Genomic DNA, 15736 nt, shown 5'->3' on the forward strand with positions numbered 1-15736 from the left:
ATTCTGCTAGCTATCCAGAGCTACGCCTGGATGAAAGAAAACTACAGCAGAGATAGTATTTTAAATTTAAAATCCGGTGATGAAGCTGAATAGAATAGTAGTTGTGGCCTGGATGGTGATGGTGATGGTAGTTGATAGGAGGAGGAGGAGGAGGTGAGATAGAGGGGAGTTGATTAGAAGTGGTGGAGCGTAGTCACGGAATGAATGAATGGAGGGGTTACGGCGAGGATGTGTTGGAGTCAATTAACAACCTCCCAGAACCTCAGTTGCTCTCAGCTCGGTTGCTCCTTTAGATTTCAAATGCTGCCAATCTGCTCAAAACGAGTGCTCCACCGAGCTCTCGAAGGAATCCTCTCTGATCCTGCGGGTTAACGTCTTATAGCAAATCTCATTCGTTCGAGATTGAAACAGTTGATTTGGCAAGCGGCAGTAATGCACGGGTGAATACGGACTTTGGGAGGTATTACGAGGCTGTCGGATGAGGTTCAATATCCTCAGCCGGACACAAGTACAAGACAATGAACTACTTACTTACTACTTAAGTAGTAAGTACTTACTTATATCGACGGCATAGCGCGAGGATCCAGTACAGCCGGGCTTACAGTCATCCATACACATCTACTACTCGCTCTGAGCTGCCCAATACCACCGTTCCACATACTATCGTGGAATATACTTGACAAGAGAGTTTGGAAAGAAGAAAGAAAATAACAAAGAACGAACGAACGAACGAAGAATGGTATGTCTTCGGCGTGCCTGAAGAACCGATATCGATGTAACCCGCGTTCTCTCCGCGACGTCAACCCGCTGCATGATATCTTCCAAGCAATTGCTCCGATATCACGCCGTTTACCTATCAGCGATACCCCGCCAACCAGAGCGAGTTAGTGAATCACGAGAGCAAGCATGGTGCAGCCCAACTTCAATCACTTTGCCTGTTCTAGTTTAATGCAAAACAGCCCTGTCCGCAGGATCCAAGATCGAGGTCCATGGACCCGCTCCATAAGAGGCAATTCTTCGACCACAAACACGGAAATCCAACACATCCCAACGCAGATGCGACATTAAAGCCGTCTCCCTACCTATTTACCAGTCCTCCCTACCTACCTACCTACTTCCTCGCTAGTATTTAACAAAAGGATGTCAGAAGCGAAGGCTAGAATGTCTCTCTAGAGCCAAAACCTTGTTGATAAGAGCAAGCCGATCTTTGGTATTAGTAGAAAAGGTTGCAAAAACGAAAACAGACATTTTGATCAGTACCCTGATATTAAACAAAGTTAATTGGAATCTTTTGATGACCGCATATTGGAGGAGGCATTATATCATGTGCACCATCCTTTTACTAACTTCTTCAAGTCTGATCTTAGTAGCATCCATAATTCAGGTCTTCTAGCGTAGTTCCTCTAGGAGCTTCGAGCTTGAGAACCATTGACTAAACAGAAGTTGCTTCAGAACATAAAAAGTCAAAAAATTTTAAACCCCGCAGGACAGGCAGGCTCGCTCGAGGATCTGAATCTAACTCAAAGTGATAAAAGCCTGTACGAAGTAGCCCACATATAGAGTATAATGGTAACTAGTGTGGCTTTGGAGCTTCTAATATATGAGTTCAAATGGATTATTTGCAGGTTAGAGTGTCTACCTGCTCCTTGAGCGCTATCCCAGGATTGGGAACGGGATCAAGCTAGGGCTTACCTTTTTAAGCTCTTTAATTCGGCAAAATAATCTGAAAGTACCTTTTCACAGCAATTTCTGGTTGTCTTTTTAAGACAGGAATAACAGAGATTTGGTATTACAAACACATGATCATATATATGAGCTATTCAACTGGTCAGGCTTTTTTAGCTATGGTGGACGGTATCTGGTCTCATACTCAGATGATATTCAAAGAAAGTAAGAGAGTAAGTGCTTAATCTGGTCGACCGCGTCCACAATACGAGACTTAAGGTGGTTGTGCTTGTACACAGTTAGTGCTACGGCTCGAAGCAATATTATATATTATGATATCAAAGCTACGAAGACCCTGACCCGGCCGTTCTTTGAATCGTTCAATACAGCCTTCAAAGCAGCGACAAGACTATCCAACGATCCAATTCAACGATACAGAAAGCAGTAATTCAATGAAGTCGTCATTAAAGTTCTCCGGTTAAGCGATCCTTTATCGAGTTCCGCAGCAGAGCGTGTCAACACAAAAAATACAACATCAGTATCCCTGCCACCAACTCCGTCTACGGAGTGAGAATTTGCCTGAGTCACACAAGCTAAAATACAAAAGAGGCAGGCAAGCAAGGATTACTCAAAGAGCTCCCAAAAACTCCCAGATTTAAGATTCAAAAATGCGAAAAAAAAGAAGATTGGAAATAATTCCTAATAGCATCGAACAGTTTCGATCTGTTGGCCTCCGGGTTATGAGCCCGGCGCGCTTCCACTGCGCCACGATGCTTTGAATTCGATGAAGAGTACAAAGTGGAAATGGTTTATTTCACTCGCCAAGGCCCCAGATTCAAATTTTTAAAAAGGTCAAGAAAGAAAATACCAAGCGCATTGATTCATAGCCCGAGTAAGGAATCAATCAGTGTTAGAAAATATGGGGTTAAGGCGATGAAATTGACCTTAAAAAATTAACAGGCGATCGAACTCCGCCTATAGCTTTATTATACCCTTCGACTTCATCAATACTCTAATTCAGCCAGGCATCTGGCATTTATTCTGCGCCACCGCCAACCAGGATAAACACTTTTCATTTTTCATTCTTTGATCTTTTTGTTGAATTTTTTTTTTAGGGGGGTCTCATATTCGAATATTCGTTGGAGCCGTGAAAATTCTTTGGGGTCGACTATATAACATTTTGGTCTTGCCGTATTTGCATGCACGCAGACATTGACACGAGTGGGCTCAAGTTAGCTACCAAGCTATATAGTTAGTCGCAAATATATATTTCAACTTCCAAAACTTTATCATTTGTATCTTATGGCATGACGGTAACCGTCCCCCAATTCAAGTCTTTTTTTATAGCCGTAAAAACAAAATTTTTTTCTACGGAATTTTCGCGAAATCACAGTATAATTTAATTAACTGCATCCGATAGGATGAATACTAATGGTAGTCTGACTCCGAGACCATGATAGCAGTATGATTGATGCTCTGTAGACATGTATTACATTTCGTCTTGGGAGGCTCAATTATGATATCGTCTCCAGTTTTTTAATGCTCTTATAGTCTCAAATATGTTAATTATATTACCCTAATAGTTCAAGAGATTTGATGGCATAAAAATTGTGATGAGGGTCTAATGACAGATATTTATTTAGTAAATTAGGACTTATTATGAAAAATCGGTCCATTGTATATTTAATAAGGAACATAGACGTTTGCGGCTTTGCGGTTGTGCTGAAAACTAGTCTCGAGCGATTTTGCACCCATTATTAGCATCCATTACCTAAGTTTTAGTTTATGGGTGATTCGTGAATTCATGAACCTTTGTTAAACTATGGCCTAATTAGTTACATATACTCTGCGCATTGTTTCTCTGATGCATTTTAAATTGACCCATAGGCTAGTGTCAAGCTTAGTTGTGTCGGTCAGGTCTCGACGTCTTTGTTGCATTCCATATCGGTGTTATGCTGCGTGTGTGTATGCGCAACGAAGGATCAATTATAGTTATATATATGAGGTTAGTTTACCTTCGTTAACTGGTCTTAGTTTCTTGCAACTGTTTTTGGGTTATCGGGATCTTTAGTTTCTGGGCGAAATAAATAACAAATGAATTGGGTATTTTTAGCTATTTAAATTTCCTGAACGGTGATCGTTTTGCTGTGGGTGGTCACTAGTATCGTTCCCAAGGCGGTCGCCCATTGTTATTCAGAAGCTTTCGTATATTATGCATTCTTTTTGAAGATTTTTGCTGAGGCATGCGGGCACGCGTGAGAAATCACAATCCGATCGAAAGGTGCCTCCATCGCAGTCTGCGAAGGATCCCCACCAAATGGGGGAGATAGTTCCCATGTACAACAGGTTGGTGACCGAGGGAGGAGGGACTCGGAAGAGAGATGTGTATTAAAGTCATATATCTCTGATTCCCAATTAATTATCTCCGAGCATTTAAGTTATTGTATTTATAAATTTAACCTATAACACCAAACCACCCATGAAGCTTGTAGGCCTTGAATTCCATGTATTAAGACCAAAGTTTCGCAGGATTCCATCACGATTCTTCGATATATATATCAAGATGCTTGATCCTCTTCTAGGCCTGAGTACGAGACGTCGACAACTGATCCTGATCTATAGGGTACCCCACTTGTTCCTAATAATGAAATTATAAGTCTTTAAAGACCTAAATATTTATATATATAGATATGTATAAAGAAGTAAAGCAATTTTAGATCAGAGAATAACAGTTCGGCCCGGGCGCCCTGGATGTCGACATTTTGGATCAAATTTAAAGCTCTAACAATATGACATCTTAGAAAATGATATTCCATCGCGGATTCAATATAAGGCTATCGCCAATTAATAATATAAACAGAGTAGGTAATATATATATAGTGCAGTATAGTCTCGTACCCAAACTGTGGGCTTCGCCGAAGGCGTTTTGCGTTCTGCAGTCGGGCTATGTCCTCCATCTAGTACCTCAGCTAAGTCTGAATAATTTCGTAGAAGAGTCTCTGAATGATCATGAAGTACTGGCTAGTGGCCTGACAGATTAGACTAAACCTCGCATCGCCAAAAGAAGAGCGGGTTGACATCGGTAGACGAAGCATAGGGGTATATTTTTCTTGGGGGTAGACGATGGGAACGAGACCAGGGTGGACGACCCAAAAGATAAGTCCAGAACGTATTCATAGGGGCTCATGAGATCCATGAAAGACTTCTACAACATACTTAAGAGCTTAAACCTGTTGGTGTACCAGTAGCATGTTTCCCAATAGTATTAAGTATGATTATATATTTTCGATCAAGATAAGTAAGCGATTTGTTATGCATGGGTAAATGTATGCCACGGGTGGAGCGATATATGCAATAACTCGGAGGATATGAGAGATCTGATACCTTCTGGGATAATATTAATATCCTGAGTCTTTCTTATGAGCTTATTGCGGACGGGAGGAAGTGTGGAACTTGGGATAAGAGCGAAATAGAAGAAAGTTAAGGATGGGAATGCGTGGGGAAGTTTTTAAATAATATAAGTCACCATGGCCAGGCACCTTTAATTAAAGACGGTTCTAGATCATCGATCACCATCACCGATAAGTATTAATATATTCCGCCAAGAGCTTGAGGCTTCTGGGCTATTCTCTTAGCACAAGAGATTCTCAAAAGTTCTAACCTGGTTTTTGATCCAATATTTATTTTCGAAATGATAGTTTCATCAACCATGGTCGACGTCATAGCACAAGACTAAGCGGTCTTGTAACAGAGCAGGGCAGATGCATACGTAACCCACGGATCAATCGAGATTTGATGCGTTGTCCTGATCTTACAAACGTTGCATTTTCCCCATCCCTTGTCTGTGCATGCAGCCCGAGACGCCTCTTTCACGGCCCGGCGACATCCCGATACTGCGGTCCAATGGTACCTCCGCATTGCTCGTGAATGCAAGTTGTATGCACTCCGGATGCTTTCTACCGTGGTGTAATTGAGTATCTTGTAGCAATCCTCGGGACGAGTATACACACTATTGGTATGCATGGAGAATACAGTATTAGTTAAATGTCCTGTCAAAGCCCCCACAAAGTTTAAACACGGAATTACCAGTCATTTTTTTCTCGTTTCAATCTGCGTTTAAGTTATCTCTGATTTGTATAATGAGAATCCCTTCCCTGTCTAGAATGGAAGTAGCAAAAGGAAATGCGGCGAAGAGTTAAAAGGTCAATACAGCATGCATTTTAGAATTTTTCCCCATAGCGCCATGTAATAAAAACAAGAAAGGGCGGTATTAGAAGTAAAAGTAATAAATGACAAGAGTGCTATATGGAAACAACGGAAATAGGGTATTTTGTAACAGGACGTGGAGGCCGATGTGGCTATTGGGCACAAGTAAGGTTGTGGGACACAAAAAGTAAGATAAGGTGCTCTCATTTGCAGTAGATAGAGACTTGCTAAAGAAAGTGGGCAGAATCATTCCTCACTGGAGACGAGAGACTTTTGTAAAATTATTAAAGGGAATTCAAGTAGAGATTTAGGGGATTCAACCCTCAATAAACTCCACTTGATGCGAAAGAAAAACACATTGAGTGATGACGTAGTGACTTTGAAATGTTAGGATTTGCCCCCCCTATATATCAGAAAAGTCGATATCAAACTCCAAATCCATACTAGCGATGGCGGCGTCAATGCCCTTATTTTGTGGGACCTTAACTTGAGGAACCTTACTATCGGTCTTCCCAAGTCCGGCACCCCCTCCGTTCTTTTGTTTTTCCTTCTCCTTATCGCCATCATCTTCAAACAGATCGTCAACATCACCGTCCTTATCCTTCGGTTTTTCGTTGTGATAGATTTTGGCGTGTGTCTTGACACGAGCAAAGGGATCCATAAAGCTTGAATCGCCGTTCTCGGCCGCCATACGAGCTGCTATCTCGTTACGCTTCTTCTCTTCGATCTGGGCTTTACGGATATCTTGACGATTTGTTTCACGATTGCGCTTGTTGATTTGGCCTAGAACATCGAGTTGGGTCGGTCGACTTAGAGCTGCGGTAAGAGCTCTGGGTGGAGCACGCCATTCAAGCTCACGGTCGATACGGAGAATCTCGGGTTCATCGCCTTCGTCAACGAGTTGCTGGCGGCGACGTTTGAGAGACGGAAGATCGAGATTGGGGATAACAGGATCATCAGGATAGTACGAGGTTCTCATGCGCCGCATGGCATCGAAATCCTCATTAGTAAGCTGATGTGTAATAAGATTTTTGACATCTTTGCGCTTGCGCTCGATAAAGGCGACATCTGGTCGCTTGAGCTTAGCTACCTCCATAGCGCCAATGTACCAACGCCACTCGTCCTAGGTATAAATGTTAGACATATCTGGTGGTTACAGAACCAGGGCGGAGAGTAGGTTACCTCGGTGGGATGGCTGTCCGAAATGACATCGACACGTGTTGGCTTTTCAGCAGCACCAGTAGCGATAATGGCATTGCGCCTAAACTTGATAGTACGGTCTCCGCTCGAGACTTCGTAAATAGACTTCGAGTCCTGCCAATCTGTATTTAAATGGTCGCGGTTAGTCCTGAACGTGGGGTTTACAAGTTGAATAGATGACAGACCTTTAATTTGGCACAAGCGATAGATAAGCTTGCCAGTATCGGGATGGTTGCCGATGGAAACTCGTACGAAACAACCGGCAGTAGCGGTTTCGAAATTAGGATAAGTCCAATATTTCGTGATAGTGTTTCGGGTAACCATCAGCAACTTAACCTCATCGAAAGTTGCTTCCTCACTCCCCTTCCGAGTTGGGGCGGATTGCTTCTCTTGTGATGCCGCCCACTTGGCATCGTCATGCTCGTTGTCGCTTTCTTCGTCCTCTCCCTCAGAGATAGGATCACGACGCTTCTTGGGACGGTCAGCATCACCACCACCGGCCTTGCGAGCGTGTTTCTCATCACGCTTCTGGCGTAATGCTGACAAGGAAGCGTTCTTCTTTGAGTCAGCAGACTTCTTGGCGGAGGAATCGCCACGGGTGGAGCGTCGAGCTCCAGCAGACGCGTGGAGGGAGTCATCGTAGTCTTCATCGTCAGCAGCCCTCTTTTTCTTCTTGGCCAAAGCCAACTTCTTGCGACGAGCCAAGTTCACCATCTGCTCGTTTTCACGGTACTTGTCGACCTCCTCCTTCCTCTCTGCAATAAACTGCTCCCTTTGGAGCTGGTTGAAGTTCTCAACCTGGGCCTTCTCGGCCGCCGACTTGTAGATCCCATCGTAGGGATACAAGTCGGCGGGAGAGTCCGCCATCTCATCATCGCTGGAAATTGGCTCGCTGACGATAGCCGAGGATGGGGTGTCTGAGAGGGACCTGCGATGTTTTCGAGGCATGTTAGCGGGTAGTCAAAAGAGACCAAGATGTATCTTGCTATGATATCGGGATTAATGAAAAATGCGTTCCAGAACAGACTGACGACGCTAGTGAAGGTGTAGGGAAGGATAGGCGCGATGTTAGATGGGAGGTGATGTGGTGATGGGTTGGAGAGAGAGGATAATGAGGTGGAGAGATGAGGATGGGGTGGATGAAAGAGATAGAAGGCACGGTGGATTAAGGAAGGTAGACGTAGGCGTAGGCGTAGACGTAGACGTAGTCCAACCAGCAAATTCTACCCTCGATTCAACCTAACCCATCCTCATTCATCCCATCGGTATATCTATCTTCCTTTCTCTTCTAACCTCCATCGTCACACCACCTCATACCCAGGGAGAGTCTAGTAGTAAGGGGACTGGATGGTACTTACCCATCATCATTCTCATCATCATCCTCATCGTCACTGCCCCTTCTCTTCTTCCCCTTCCTTCCACCCGTTGCCGGCCCCTTCGCTCTCTTCTTCGGCGGACTACCTTCATCCTCTCCAGGAGAAGGCCTTTTCCTTCCTCCTGCTCCTCCTTTCCCACTGATGCCACCACCAATTTCGCCGTCATCGTCGTCATCGTCGCCGACCCTGGGTGGCGACGGGGATGTCACCACTGCCGTCACCTTCCTCTTTTTCGACTGGCTTCCTACGGTGCTGTCACTGATGGCACCCTCGGACTCGTCGCCGGATAAGGCGCCAGACGCCTGTTTCGTTACGGCCTTAGACTCGGAATCCGAGTGGTGGCCTTCAGAGGCTTCTGAGTGGTCGTCGCCTCCGCCGAGGCCGAGAAGTTCGTCGTCGAGATCATCGAAGCCGTCGGACATGGCTGCTGTTTATGCGAGTATTGAAACTTGAATGGGCCTCGAATTGACTGTCGCTGCTACTACTAGCTGCAACTGTTGGATATATATATATATATATGTATGTATGTACGGTACGCTACGGATGAGAATGCTGTTCGATGTATGGAGGAGAAGGCAGAAAGAAAAGATCCGGTCCGGCAAGAGTAAAAATGGACAGATAAGAAAACGCGTCTAGAGCTTTCTATAAATGTCTGACCCGTACCCAATGCAACCCTGTCGGCTGATCCTCCCACTCAAAAAAAAAAGACGCCTTAGGCAATGCAATCTACTAGATATCTACACACTCGAACTTCGAGAATACCAATCGGAGGAGGCTGACTGTTTCGGAGGTTTGGGGGGCGGGAATGGTTCGAAAGAATAGTTGAGCAAAAAGGAGAAAGGAATTAACATTGAGGTTCGGCCCCAAAAAAGGACAGACGTCAGTTCCAAGCGAACAGTCGGCTCTGGTCCACCAACCAACGGTCAACGCACATGGGAGAGAAGCTTAATTCCAAGTAGATGCGCTCGCAGGGATGTTTTCGGGTTACATTACGTTACGTTATAGTCCTACATCAGTACGAGCTCGCGAAGTGCATTCGATTCCGTCCGGGGCTCAATTGGTGGTGGGATCGAAACCCCGAAGGTTATACATCGGTCTAACGAAGAATCAGAATGCCTATTTAAAGGCAACTAAATCTGGGGACAAGTCCACGGAAACTGTATTCATTGCATCCAAAACTGGCATTAGGCCATCTGAACTCACCATCAGTTTGAGAACTGGCCGGCTATTGTAGGTAACTACTGACAAGCTTTAAGGAGGAATTATCCAAAAAAAAAACCACAAACATTTCTCCCATCTACAAAGGAAACCTTTAGAGACGTCGCCCGAAAGAAACAAGCATACAGAAGAGGGGAAAAAATAATTGAAGTAAGGGGGAAATAGTCATAATCATATAAAAGAAATCAGATCTAATGGTACGCATGTCGACCATCCAATCCACCAGCCAACTCCGCCTCGAGCGCCGCATTCCCGTCTGGAACATAAGTCCCTGCCTCATGCGGTCTTGGTGCTTGATCACCATATTGCCCAGTAGCTTGTCTCTCTGGGATTCCCACACTAATAGTGTCACTACCAGCCTGTCCAGCCGGTTTTCTAACAGTATGACGGAAAGTGACAACCTCATCTAAAATCATCTTCTTCATTTCCTGGATGTCCTCGACCACTTCAAAACCGAACTGGAATTCAGCGGGGCAAGTGGGTTCATCAGATGGATCGTGCCAGATCTGAAGATATCGGTGCTCAAGTGCCTTCTCGACTGTAATACGTTCAGATGGGTCGAATGCAAGCATCTTGTCGAGGAGATCGAGGGCATCGGGGTTGGCGTTGGGGAAGAGCCTGTTAAATGCGATCTTAGGCATAAATGGAAGATTACGGACGTATTCCTGAGCACGCGGGGAACCTATGCGGCATAGTGTCTCTTCGTTGGGAGTTCCGAGATAGTGAAGGATCTGGTTGAGCTGATCGACGTAGTCGCGACCCTTGAAGAAAGGACGACCCCCAAGAAGCTCAGCCAGAATACATCCGACCGACCAAACATCAACTACAATGATAATCTAATTCAGTATTTTGCTACTCTCACCTGGACAGCAGGTTAGAACTGGGAATGCGAGACAACGTACTGGCTTTAGTATAGCTTTGGAAGCTCAACATAATCTCCGGCGCACGATACCATCTCGTAGCCACGTATTCAGTCATATAGCCTGCATTCTCTTCAGGATCGACGGAGAAACCTCTTGCAAGACCAAAATCGCAGATTTTGAGTTCGCAGTCCGCGTTGACGAGCAAATTTCCGGGCTTGAGATCTCTGTGCAGAACGTTGGCCGAATGGATATATTTAAGACCGCAAAGGATTTGGTAAATGAAGGATTGGAAGTGAGCATCGGTCAATGGTTGGCCACTATCATCATCATTTTGTTAGCGCAATGGCCACTGGATTACAGAGCAAAGTAGGACGAGAAAATACCTCCGGATGATAGCAGCGAGATCGCACTCCATCAATTCTACACTACGTTAGTTTTACCCCATACTAATCCCTACACGGCGCACAGATCTCATAAACATACCCTCATAAAGGTAAACTTCATTGAAGTTATCTGGCTTTGGAATATCCATGTCATATAGACATGTAATCTTCACTTCCAATCAGCAATCAGTGTCTCTGTCAAGCTAGCCCAAGCTAGCCTAAGGAAACCTGGTAGAATTACTCACATTCCTGTGCCCTCTGAAGTGCTGTAAGAGTTTGATCTCTCTCAAAGCTCTCTTTGCTAAAATTTTCTTCGAGAAGACATTGGTAACCTTCTTCACCGCGATACCCTCACCAGTAGTATGGTTCTGAGCAGCACTAAACACCACGACACCCACCAATTAGCCTTAAAGCCATCCACAAGTATCGATACTATCCTTTTCACAGCAACATTTATCTAGATCTATGTCAAGCCAAACAGCCGGCGTTACTCCCGTATGTGGATTTCGCGTATCCCGGTTCGTTGCCGAGTCCCTCTCCCACAGGATCGCACATGGCGGGGTAACGTGTGAACTGGAAGGAAATGGACAAAACCTACCAAACGATACCGTAAGCTCCCTGACCGAGCTCTTTGGTCACAGTATACCGTTCATCGACGATAAAGTCTTGATTGAAGACTCTGAATAGCTTCCGGTTCAGAAGGGAGTCCATCGCGTCTGGCTAAATCGTGGTCTGGCACAACTGAAGCCAAAAATACGGATACCAAAGGAAGCGTGGTCGTTCGGAGTAGCGAGGGGATTAATAACTAAAATGTGTTGCTGAGTTATCTGCTTTAAATCTCGATTCGCCGGTACTCGAGCAAGAACGAAGGAAAAGAGCTTGAGATATGATAATAAGAAGTTTGGAAGCGGAGAAACAATAGTTCTGATTGTTACCCACTCCGTAAAAGGGGGAAGTCGCTGAAACTGCCTTGTTGTCTAGTTCGGGCAGCGAGCGCTAAGCAATTAATTCCTGCTTGGAAGCTGGAGGGGCTGCAGCGGGGGGAGGGGGGGGAGCTATTATCTTAGGTGGTGTCCCGCTTGGCTGCGATATTAACGGCCGCTTCGAGCAGGAACATCCGACAATGCAAAAGTATCGTGAGAGGTTGGGAGATCTTTCGAATTCTGAATCACTTGTAGACAGACCTAAATACTAGATTTCCATTCTTTTTCTAATACCACAATCATGGATATTTATATTTGAGGCTGCTAGAGCCTAGCCAAAGTGGGGTGGGGTATTGCATACATGTAGTACCAGAGACTTCGGTTCAGCCTTAGCTGGTGTCATGAGGGGCAATACAATGCAATGCGCCTTGGACAGGCTGATACACGACAAGATTACGGTAAGATACAGATGCAACTGTGCTGATTGGAGGCTTACCAGATAGGAGAGTACGGTAGATGGTACAGTCTCACGCCCATGCATGTCAAAGCGCTGAACCTCGAGATCCTATTCCTGGTGTAGCTATAACATTTAGCTTGTCCATTGCATAGTCTGTCTGCACTGTATCATATGCATGGCGTAGGGCTGCACTCGCCACGTTCAAGCCGATCGTGGCTGGAGTTTTGAAATACAACAGCTCAACAAATTTATATTTAAAGTCCGGACCGCGGCTATATATACTTTCTAGTCCTGTCTGTGGTCTCGTATCCAGTCGGCGTGCTGACTTGTGTAAAATGTTTCTAGATCGAAATACTTCATACCAAAGATTTTACAATTCCGCGCCGTCGACGAGTCAATATGATTAATTGGTATATTCAGAGTTATATATTTTCGACCAAGTTTTATACCTGAACTAGGGACCTATGCATACAACGAGAGAGATGTTCAAGGCAGCATTACACCCACTACATATCATCGTCGTCATTGTCATCTTCCTCTGAACTATCAAAGCCACTGTTTCTATCTTCTCCCGAATCGCTAGAATCCACTCCCATATGGTCTTCCTCCAAATCATCAGAACTCTCCCCATTATATAGCTCACGATATAGCTCTAAAAAGCCATTACGCTCACTGTTGTCACTATCTCCATCCAAGCCGTCCCTATCAGAATCGCTCTCCTCATCATCTTCACCTTCACTACTGGATTCGCTAGAACAGTCACCTCCCCTATATTGGCCCACCTTAGACCTTTTCGATTCGCACCCACGAGATCCACAGTGATCCTCCCTCTGTCTTTTTCGTTTGTTTGTACCAGACTCCTCGGTCATTGACTCTCCGAAATTTACGTTCTTCATGTAAATTGTAGACGGATTGTAGTCTCGGAGCCGCGAATGGTTGAAAAAGGGTTCTGAAATAATCCGCCCTGAAGAATGGGGTGCCATAACCCCTGAGCCCGTACCATTCGAAATCGCACCAACACGAGCTGGTAAAGGACTATTAACCGGTTGCTTTGTAGGAGCAGGCAGTACACTTATTATCTCTCTTGCATAGGCTGCCGCCACCATTGCGGCATATTCTTGCCAACCTTTGTTCTTGTGTGAGTCAGCATAATCGCATATGCCTCTAATAACGAGACATCGACAATCCACAGAACTCATCACCCCAGCGGCCTCCATCTCGAAGCAAAGAGTCCCTCCTGAATCTTTGCTGATCCTATCTCTTTCAATGCCGTTTTTCATAACTTGATCCCCAGATGCTATCTTTCCATAGTAAACCTTAGGGTTGCCACCGCGCGCACGCGGCTCTCGAGTTACTATATTAATTTTATCGCAATGGTCCTTGCAAAGTTTACCTTCTTGCGCATGGATATAATCTGCCTTGTATAGAATATCCTCGTAAATGATATCCCCAAGTGACCCGGTGCCACTTCGCTGACGCGGGAATGAGTTCAACATCGGATTCTTTTCGAAAAAAGCGGAATACTTCAAAATGTTAAACTCGTTCCTTCCATTCGCCGCCCGGACCGAGGCAACTGCCGTTCGCAAAGTTCTTGACGGTGACATAGGATCTCCAATTCTTTTGTTTCCATCCGGGTGGGCTTTTACAAAGTCGTATTGTACGACCTCCATACCTACCACAACGTCCCCAAGCCTGATATCCTTACCCGCACTCGGAACGCCACCTCCAATTCCTACCATCAAGAAATATTTGATGGAGGGAAAATCAGCCTCCATCCTCGTCGACATGATGGCAGCCGAAATCTTTCCGTATCCGCGGTCTGGCAAAGGCCCCACAACGACATTGTGCCCTTGGATTCGCCCGTAACTGTATATGGCCTCTATTCCTTTGATAGAGTCTAGATCCTCGTAAACTTCATCAAACATAGCCTGGGCAGCGGCTAGTTCAGCAGGAATTGCGGATACCCATCCAATAGTGAAATCTTCAGGACACGGGGAAGGTAGCCTCCGTCGTTGCATAGTTGGGAAGTGTCGATGGGGAGATGAGAAGCGTACCCTCCGGCTGTGAGTTTTTCGCAAGCTACTCAATTTAAATCTTGAGAAACCCTGGGGTGTCTACTTCTCTGTCTCTAGATTTTGTAAATACGTTAGATGAATATAAAAGCGTGCGTGCATATATATATTGAGATTCTTGAAGGCTTGAAGGAAATTATGAACTTTAAAGACTATACGGACGAGTTGGTGATCCTACAGATTCGAGGCTACGATAAATCGAGTGCAATTGCGAATATGCAGGACACGTAGCGTATAGTGCGCACCGTGTGCACCGTCGAATCGATACCGCCCTTTCTGCGTTCTAAAATCCTCTCCGCACGTGCACGTGCACACACGAACTGATTCTTGGCTATGAAAATCTATACATATACATAAGATAAGCCCATGACCAATGTCACAAAATCAAATACAGGGGCGGTTCCGTCAAATATAAACATACCAATCTATATTTCAAGAGAGATAAAGGGACAACCAAGCATTGAAAAACAAATGCGTTGACGAGGCTGATAATTGGAGGTACTAGTATACTGTAGTACTGGCGGTGGTAAAATATTGGCTAGACTATAAATTCTATTTGTAGTGTGCTGCGTCGGATTTAGAAAGGTGTTTCTATGACGAGAAGGGTAGAATGTAACGTTATAACGAAGCTTATCATATGGATGAATTGAATTGCCCGATAGTGTATATATATGTAGAAAAATCAAGAGGACCTGAGGACCAGTTGGAAGATCTAGACATGGGGTATGCCTTAACTGTGCCACTGACATGCACAAGGTCGAACACTTTGAGAGGCGGAAAGGTTTTGTCAGGTATCAAAACACGCCAAATCCCGATGTTTTTGCGAGAACCCTGATTGAAATAGGCTGAAAAAAAGATGTGCATGGAAATAATACATGCAGTTCGGCATGAGACGCCTTGATTGCTTTAGTGTAATACCGGATCAGTTCTTTGAAAATACTTATGCATGATACACGTGAGCCAGTTATTGTGTTTCATGAGGATTCTATGCTTTATGTCAGGACACGGCTGGAAGATTAATAGATTATATAATAGGTACTTAATTATAGAAAATTAGACAAATTGGCAAAATTTGCTCCCTGTAGCCCATATCTTATATATCCTGTAACGAGACTTGCTGCCTCTGGACTATATATCACATATCATTGATAGACTAGTAACTTAAGTATTTAAGTACTAGTCTTTACCAGCTGATCACAGGGTTTAGGATTTACAGTCAAAAAGAGTAAGACTAGCGATAGCAAGCAATTCAATTCAATTTTTGACATGTTTACTATCAATGGAACCCTACCCGCCATTCAGAACCCATTCTCTGCAAATAGTATAGACAGTTGTGTCAATACCACTTCCTCGTCCAAGTGCTTTCATCAATG

The 15736-nt window shown here is 44.6% G+C and overlaps 3 protein-coding genes across 3 annotated transcripts; all 3 read right to left on the reverse strand.

Annotated features, from left to right (window-relative positions):
* Positions 1-6274: 6274 nt before the first annotated feature.
* Positions 6275-8869, reverse strand: AOL_s00173g234 (uncharacterized protein; the record flags this gene model as incomplete). Its single annotated transcript, XM_011127976.1, has 4 exons — positions 6275-6994; positions 7054-7193; positions 7257-7999; positions 8430-8869. The coding sequence occupies 4 exons, from the start codon at positions 8867-8869 to the stop codon at positions 6275-6277; spliced, it is 2043 nt and encodes a 680-aa protein (XP_011126278.1).
* A 987-nt stretch (positions 8870-9856) lies between these two features.
* On the reverse strand, positions 9857-11622 carry AOL_s00173g235 (uncharacterized protein; the record flags this gene model as incomplete). Its single annotated transcript, XM_011127977.1, has 6 exons — positions 9857-10488; positions 10568-10845; positions 10912-10948; positions 11012-11078; positions 11157-11289; positions 11510-11622. The coding sequence occupies 6 exons, from the start codon at positions 11620-11622 to the stop codon at positions 9857-9859; spliced, it is 1260 nt and encodes a 419-aa protein (XP_011126279.1).
* Positions 11623-12797: 1175 nt separating this feature from the next.
* On the reverse strand, positions 12798-14309 carry AOL_s00173g236 (uncharacterized protein; the record flags this gene model as incomplete). Its single annotated transcript, XM_011127978.1, has 1 exon — positions 12798-14309. The coding sequence occupies one exon, from the start codon at positions 14307-14309 to the stop codon at positions 12798-12800; it is 1512 nt and encodes a 503-aa protein (XP_011126280.1).
* Between the last annotated feature and the right edge of the window lie 1427 nt (positions 14310-15736).

This window comes from Orbilia oligospora (genome assembly GCF_000225545.1).
Source record: "Orbilia oligospora ATCC 24927 unplaced genomic scaffold scaffold00173, whole genome shotgun sequence".
Taxonomy (NCBI): domain Eukaryota; kingdom Fungi; phylum Ascomycota; class Orbiliomycetes; order Orbiliales; family Orbiliaceae; genus Orbilia; species Orbilia oligospora.